At 41.5% G+C, this 6869-nt stretch overlaps 5 protein-coding genes across 6 annotated transcripts in view; 1 reads left to right on the forward strand and 4 right to left on the reverse strand.

Moving 5' to 3' along the window:
- LOC104793221 (AT-hook motif nuclear-localized protein 16-like) overlaps positions 1-1460 on the reverse strand; it is a 2732-nt gene extending 1272 nt beyond the window's left edge. Inside the window, exons 1-2 of the mRNA XM_010519538.2 lie at positions 1111-1460; positions 267-553 (exon numbers count right to left, since the gene is read on the reverse strand). Coding sequence (XP_010517840.1) covers positions 267-537 — 271 coding nt within the window. The 5' untranslated portion in view covers positions 538-553; positions 1111-1460. The remainder of the gene's footprint in view (positions 1-266; positions 554-1110) is intronic.
- LOC104699417 (AT-hook motif nuclear-localized protein 16-like) lies at positions 540-1120 on the reverse strand. The gene has a single exon (XM_010414724.2). It carries the CDS (start codon positions 1092-1094, stop codon positions 540-542), a length of 555 nt encoding a protein of 184 aa, XP_010413026.1. The 5' UTR covers positions 1095-1120.
- Positions 1610-3473, reverse strand: LOC104793220. Of its 2 annotated transcripts, none has more exons than XM_010519537.2 (3): positions 3339-3473; positions 1944-2917; positions 1610-1848 (listed from the first exon to the last, which is right to left on the reverse strand). In XM_010519537.2, the coding sequence occupies exons 2-3, from the start codon at positions 2913-2915 to the stop codon at positions 1843-1845; spliced, it is 978 nt and encodes a 325-aa protein (XP_010517839.1). In that variant the 5' UTR covers positions 2916-2917; positions 3339-3473; the 3' UTR covers positions 1610-1842. The 2 variants fall into 2 exon arrangements, with proteins under 2 accessions (XP_010517839.1, XP_019082352.1); XM_019226807.1 differs by having other exon boundaries at positions 1944-2921; positions 3339-3472.
- Positions 3615-6237, forward strand: LOC104793224. The gene is made up of 7 exons (XM_010519544.2): positions 3615-4322; positions 4436-4624; positions 4728-4819; positions 5129-5188; positions 5289-5358; positions 5481-5684; positions 5771-6237. Exons 1-7 carry the CDS (start codon positions 3825-3827, stop codon positions 6161-6163), a joined length of 1506 nt encoding a protein of 501 aa, XP_010517846.1. The 5' UTR covers positions 3615-3824; the 3' UTR covers positions 6164-6237.
- LOC104699418 (F-box/kelch-repeat protein At2g43270-like) lies at positions 6334-6831 on the reverse strand. Its single transcript, XM_010414725.1, has one exon. It carries the CDS (start codon positions 6829-6831, stop codon positions 6334-6336), a length of 498 nt encoding a protein of 165 aa, XP_010413027.1.

The raw sequence follows: 6869 nt of genomic DNA on the forward strand, positions 1-6869 counted from the left end.
CCCACCAACCACTCCTCCACCAACAACCTGTCCTTGAGGTCCGGCTAAGTAAATGGTCAGACCAGTTATTCCAAGTGGTGCTGGTGGAGGCAAGATTGATCCAAGCAATGAGAGGATCTCGTAACGTCCGTGTAATGTCACAATTGCTCCTGATGAAGCTGGTTGCCTTAATGTCACATTGGTGACACAACCATTGGCACTGAGTATGCTGAGACCTCTCTGTTTCCTTCTTGCGAAATCCGATAAAGTCTCACAGATGTCACAACCTGAGCTGATCTCGACGGCATTAGCTCTGAGGGAATTTGGACTGTCGTGAGTCACAATGATTGGAGGTTTGGGTTTGTTCTTGGAGCCAGCGGGTCTGCCACGTGGCCTCTTAGCCATCTCTCCTTCGATTGATGAAACCGGTTGGACCGCTTTGGGTAATGCTTTCAGGTTGCTGTTGTTGTTATTGCCTCTCTCGGTTGCTTCATGGTTCCTCATTGGAACTGACTTGGATCCTACAGAGGTTGGAGTTAGAGCTGTGCCTCCAGCCATTGTTATGATTGTATATTTTNCCCACCAACCACTCCTCCACCAACAACCTGTCCTTGAGGTCCGGCTAAGTAAATGGTCAGACCAGTTATTCCAAGTGGTGCTGGTGGAGGCAAGATTGATCCAAGCAATGAGAGGATCTCGTAACGTCCGTGTAATGTCACAATTGCTCCTGATGAAGCTGGTTGCCTTAATGTCACATTGGTGACACAACCATTGGCACTGAGTATGCTGAGACCTCTCTGTTTCCTTCTTGCGAAATCCGATAAAGTCTCACAGATGTCACAACCTGAGCTGATCTCGACGGCATTAGCTCTGAGGGAATTTGGACTGTCGTGAGTCACAATGATTGGAGGTTTGGGTTTGTTCTTGGAGCCAGCGGGTCTGCCACGTGGCCTCTTAGCCATCTCTCCTTCGATTGATGAAACCGGTTGGACCGCTTTGGGTAATGCTTTCAGGTTGCTGTTGTTGTTATTGCCTCTCTCGGTTGCTTCATGGTTCCTCATTGGAACTGACTTGGATCCTACAGAGGTTGGAGTTAGAGCTGTGCCTCCAGCCATTGTTATGATTGTATATTTTCAGCTGAAAGATTCAGAGATCTTTGTGAGGAGTTTGTGGGTATAAGTAAGGAGATTTTGGTGAATTATAATATGGTAGAGACACCAAAAGAATGATTGTGAAGAGTAGGAGATGGTTAAGTTGCCACCAAAATTGTGATTAATAGTTAACAAATTATTTTGCAAAAAAAGAAAGGTTTCTGGCAGCCTACTTCTCAACAGATGATTATGTATTTGATTCATGATAATTGTCTTCTTTAACAGAGAGATTCATAATAATGTTTAAATCCTTTTTGGTACAAAATGTACATAAAAACTACTGAATACTGATTGATAGTTGGAGAACAACAAAAAAAATGAGAGTCATCATCACTCACTTGCAAGTGGGTTTCCAAATTTAAAATCCTAGGATCAGTTTCGAAAGCTTCATTCTTTGCTTAAGATTACACCACGATGTAAAATACATAAGTACATTAACTCAGTTTTGTTGTAAACACAAATTTGGTCTTTTATCATGGTTTTGATCGGATATGGTCCCAGACTGAAACAAAACACAACCAAGGGAACCAGACCACAATGATATAGGAAGTTCAATAATAAAACAAAAGACAGCTCTCTATTCAAATGTCTGATCCAAACCAGTTATTAAAAAGCACACACCAATATAAGTCTTTCATATAATTTATATATAGTTTTTAAGATCCCAGATTCAGTACTTAACAACCATTCTGTCTCATCAGCTCTCTTTTCCTTACTCCTGTAAGAATTATGAAACTGTGTTTGTTAGTAAAAACGATCATAGATAGTGTTCAAGCTATATATAAGCAAAAGAGAAGAAGAGCATGTAATAACCTCATCGTCGTCATCATCATCTTCTTCCTTCTTCAGACGGGTGGAGCCACCTTCCTTGATAATAGGAAGCTTCATTGCTCCAAATGGTGTATCAACATCGACATTACCTTTGATAGTGTACCCAGTTCCTTTCCCACGGATCATGTCCCAAAGAGCAGAACCAAAGTCCTTTGGTCGGAAAGTCATTGGCACATTGATCAACCCGCTTCCGTTTTTGTCAAGCTTGATCGAGTCAGATATCTCAGCTTTCCCAATGCTTACATCACACAACCAAACTTCACAGTCCAAGTCATTGAGCCCCAAGTCAAAGTCATTCATGTTCTGAAGCCTCACGTGGAGGATCGCCACGGTTTCTTCCAACGAAAACTTCTGGAACTTAATCTTCTCGATATCAACATCAGGTTTCTTAGGAATAGGGATCTCTCCACATTTCTCAAGAGGCAATGTCAGCCTTCCCAAAACAGGCACATCGACAATGAGATCAACCTTGATCCTGTAAGGTATGATCATCCCGGGGTTGATATCATTGTAAGTGTTCTTGATGTCAGCATAGATCAAAGTCAATGGTATCTTGACAGTTTCTTCACCATGAGCCTTGAGTGTTCCAGCATCCGGGATCAATCCTGAAACAAGTTTCCTCCCATCGCTCTCGACAAGGTAGTTGATATCAATCAAAGGGATAGGAACTGGGTTGGGGTTCTTGACAAGGACATCAACAACAATATCAGCCCTCTCGAGATTGATCTTAGGGATATGAATGGCAGAGACATCAGCAGTAGGCTTCCCAAACCCAATGGTTTCCTCGATTTTCTCACCAATGTCATGAATGAAACCTTTCACCTTATCAAAGAATCCACCTTTCCCTTCTTCGTTTTCCTCGTCCTTATCCTTCTGACTTCTATCGACGATTTTCACGTCACCCTCATCAGGACCTCTTGTGAGGATCTCCTGTTTATCCTCAGAAGTCGACATACCTACCTAAGCAGGAAACAAACAGGTCATCATTTTCAAAAGTCAATCAAGCAACACAGGAAGAACATACAATGCTGATCTTTGATCTCACACTCGCGTCACAATAAAGATCTAATCAACTAGGGATCATAACAACATATCCTAGTGGTATGTTAGTGTAAGCTCAAACCAAACAACATACAATGGCATTTATGTACTGAGTGAATCATGAGAAAAGAAACGATACGAAAGTTGGATCTAAACAAAGATAGGACTAGATCAAGCTAAGTGTCAAACAGATCGGAGAAAATAAAGTCAGGATCAGAAAAAGCTCGATCTAATATCACCAACGTTCGTTATCTCTGATGAAATCAATCATAAAAGGGATCAACACAAGAACAACAACAACAATCAGAAGTAAAGTTGAGTTTTTTTTTTTGGTACCTGGAGCGTTGGATTGGATAAAATTGAGTTGCAGAGACAGAGGAAGAAAGAGAGTAGTGGTGCTCAACCAGAAAAATTGAATGATTGAAGAAGAAGAAGAAGAAGAAGAAGAAGATTGTGGAATTAGTTGATTCGTTGAAAAAGTTAAAAACTCTCCGCTTCCTCCCAACCAAACTCCCACTCGTATTGGGCTTTTTTATTTGGGTCCTTAAGGTCCAGTAAGGCCCAACTGTTGTAGATGTACGTACACGTGGGTTTGTTTTGTTGTTGACCTTTGCCTTCTAGTAATCTAGCCCTCGACTCGAGCGTGGCACATTGCCCCTCTCTCTCTCTCTCTCTGTTTCTTCGAATCGGTGCCGAACCTTAGAGCCATCATCATTCTTGGGTTTGCGTTTGATTCAGGAAACGAGATAGAAAGAAGATTGGATATATGAATCAAACTAAAAAAAATTCTGTGATTGAAAGTGAAATTTGATTTGGTGAAGTATGAATGCGAATAACAACAACAACGGGAATAATCCAGGTTATCATAATCTCTGGACCAATGGCCTTATCTGTGCTTTCGAGTTTTGTCAAGGTCGTCGTCACAGCAACAGCACAAGTGTACAGCGTTGTTGTGATAGGAATAAACAGGGTTGTGACTCAGACCAGTTTGGTTCTACTGAAGGAGAAGAGCCTTCGTCCAGGAGTTACTGGCGAGGAATTGGATGGGATAGGATCTCTGAGCTTGTTCAGACTGTGCAAGTTGATAATGATTGGAAATTTCAAAACATTGATGAGGATAAAGCCACAGTTGCTGAGCTTGCTGCTCCTTACTGGGAAAGACCACTTGCTGGTCCAACATGGTGGTGCCATGTTGATCCTACCCATCCAGCTATTGTCTCCTGGTTGCGTAATGCGCAGTGGTTACATCCTGCTGTAAGCCTTGCTCTGCGTGACGAAAGCAAGCTGATTAGTGACCGAATGAAACATATTTTGTATGAGGTAAAAAGTTTCTTCTAAGTATGTTGCTTCTTTGTAATGTGAGGCTGTGCTTTAGTTCTACTACAGCTGTGTGTAATAGATCAAATTTGTTGTTATATGTTGGTGGTGGATAGGTTCCTGTGAGAGTTTCTGGTGGGCTGCTGTTTGAGCTGTTGGGACAATCTGCTGGTGATCCTTTTATCCAGGAAGATGACATACCTATTGTCTTAAGGTCATGGCAAGCACAGAATTTTCTGGTGACTGCTTTGCACGTTAAAGGTTCTGCCTTGAACATTAGTGTGTTAGGTATTACAGAAGTCCAGGTTTGTTCTTCTCATCTGAATCATTCGTTTGTCAATTAGTCAAAACAGGTTTTTCAGTATTTTTTTAGGCTTCTTCTTCTATGCCTTTTTTTTGTCTTACCAGGAAATGCTTATTGCTGGTGGAGCCTGCATTCCGAGAACCATTCATGAACTAATAGCACATCTTGCATGCCGCCTTGCACGCTGGGATGATAGGTATTTGTCTTCCCGCGATCTAGATCAAGTTCTAAAAGATTGTATGTTGGGGAAGTTTAGTAGTGCTCATTATGCAAGCTTTTAGCAATGGATACACATTTTACCTGGTCTGTACGGTATTGGCAATGAACTTGCCAAGCCTTAGCATTGCTTTGATAGAACTATGTGTCTTATATTATTCTTAGAGTTTGCATCTTTCTCCCGCACTAGATTAGTTTTCTGTTTAGCTAAGATATAAGAACCTTTTGATTCTCTTTATCCTCTGGATTTAACCCAATTATGATTGATAATATTGTATCCTTAATGTAGGCTATTCCGGAAATATATATTTGGTGCAGCTGATGAAGTTGAGTTGATGTTTATGAACAAGTACTTCAACTAAGCCTTCTCTTACTTTGGTATTTTCTTTCTTAGGTGCTCCTTGAATTATGTCTAATGAAACAGAATAAACTGTTTTTGTTGATATCAGGAGACTGTACGAGGATCTAAATCTATTCACTACAATCTTGAATCAAGAGATCAGAAAGCTCTCGACCCAGGTAAGGCATTCTTGCTTGACTACAAGATGAGATCAGCTAGCTAATGTGGAATAATGTTATTGATTTCTTCATACAAGTGACTTTATAATCACTACAATATTTTCTTGTTCATCATTTATCAGGTTATTCGGGTGAAATGGTCTCTCCATGCTAGAGAAGAGATTGTGTTCGAGCTTCTTCAGCAACTAAAAGGAAACAGAACAAAAGACTTGCTAGAAGGAATAAAGAAGAGCACCCGCGGTATGATCAATGAACAAGAAGCCGTTCGTGGTCGGTTATTCACTATCCAAGACGTCATGCAAAACACGGTTCGAGCATGGTTGCAGGTGAGATTTTCAATTTTGGAGATGATGACCACGCAAGTAGGAAACTCTCCAAGTCATCTTAAATTTGTTTTGTTTGGCTTGATTAGGACCGGAGCCTCACGGTTACTCACAACCTAGGAATCTTTGGAGGAGTGGGTCTTTTGCTTTCAATAGTGACCGGTCTATTTGGAATCAACGTAGATGGGATACCAGGAGCTCAAGATTCTCCACATGCCTTTGAGATTTTCGGAGCTGTTCTAATCTTCTCAGGCTGTGCGCTGGCGTCCGCTGCTTTACTCTACCTTGGACTTAAGGAGCCAGTGGCAGAAAAGAATGTGGAGACTAGGAAACAAGAGCTTGACGAAATGGTAAAGAAGTTTCAAAGAGAAGCCGAGTCTCATGCTCAGGTCTGCAAAAAGATTCCTCAGAACATAGAACGTACGACAAGTAGTTGTAGAATAATAGTCCATGATCCTAATGGTTATGCTCTCTTGGATTGAAATCAATCCGGTTTATGATTTGTAAATTTTAACTCATTGGTAAACTCTTTTCTTAAGAGAAACTTCTTTTAACATGGAAAAATCCCAAAACAATAGTATCTAATATGAGTTGTGGGTAAGCGAGAAACAGAGCATTTTAAATACAAAACTCAAGACAGTTCCTGGTTACTTTACCAATTCTTCATACAGGTGATTTTCAATTCTTCTAAACCAATCAATTCGTCTGTGAATTGATTTAGTATGTCTGAATAGCGGCGGGTCACTGGATCAGGACCGGAAGGGAATCTAATGATATCTCCGGTGGAAGGGTTCAGAACATTGACCCAACCCGGTACGGGGATGCAAACTAAACCGTCACATGTCAGCGAAGGTCGTGTGACGTCGTCGCAGTGTAGGTAGACCACATCGACCTCTTCGTCACCTTGGAATCGCGACTCGCTCCTCCGTTCTACTCCTCCAGCAGCAAGGATTTGGCGGCGGCTCTGTTGAAGACTCATACGCGAACGCCTCTCCACGAAACTCTTCGATTCCACGATTGATCTCCATCCTTTTGAGACGGCTTTGAATTTGCGGATGGATTTCAACGGTAATCGAAGGATGATTTCTTCCAGTAGATCGGGAACTAGGTAGAAGATCTTCGGATTAGGGTTTTGTTCTTCTTCCGACATCGGACCGAGTTGAGGGTTTAACGTTATCCACTTTCCCC

The sequence above is a fragment of the Camelina sativa genome, chromosome 6 (genome assembly GCF_000633955.1).
Source record: "Camelina sativa cultivar DH55 chromosome 6, Cs, whole genome shotgun sequence".
In the NCBI taxonomy this organism is placed as follows: Eukaryota; Viridiplantae; Streptophyta; class Magnoliopsida; order Brassicales; family Brassicaceae; genus Camelina; species Camelina sativa.

Coding starts and splice junctions, on each gene's coding strand:
- LOC104793220 (XM_010519537.2), bottom strand. CDS start 2,915: ATGTCGACTTCTGAGGATAAACAGGAGATCCTCACAAGAGGTCCTGAT.
- LOC104793224 (XM_010519544.2), top strand. CDS start 3,825: ATGAATGCGAATAACAACAACAACGGGAATAATCCAGGTTATCATAAT. Junction 4,625..4,727: donor TAGGTATTACAGAAGTCCAG/GTTTGTTCTTCT, acceptor TTGTCTTACCAG/GAAATGCTTATTGCTGGTGG. Junction 5,189..5,288: donor GAGTTGATGTTTATGAACAA/GTACTTCAACTA, acceptor TGTTGATATCAG/GAGACTGTACGAGGATCTAA.
- LOC104699418 (XM_010414725.1), bottom strand. CDS start 6,831: ATGTCGGAAGAAGAACAAAACCCTAATCCGAAGATCTTCTACCTAGTT.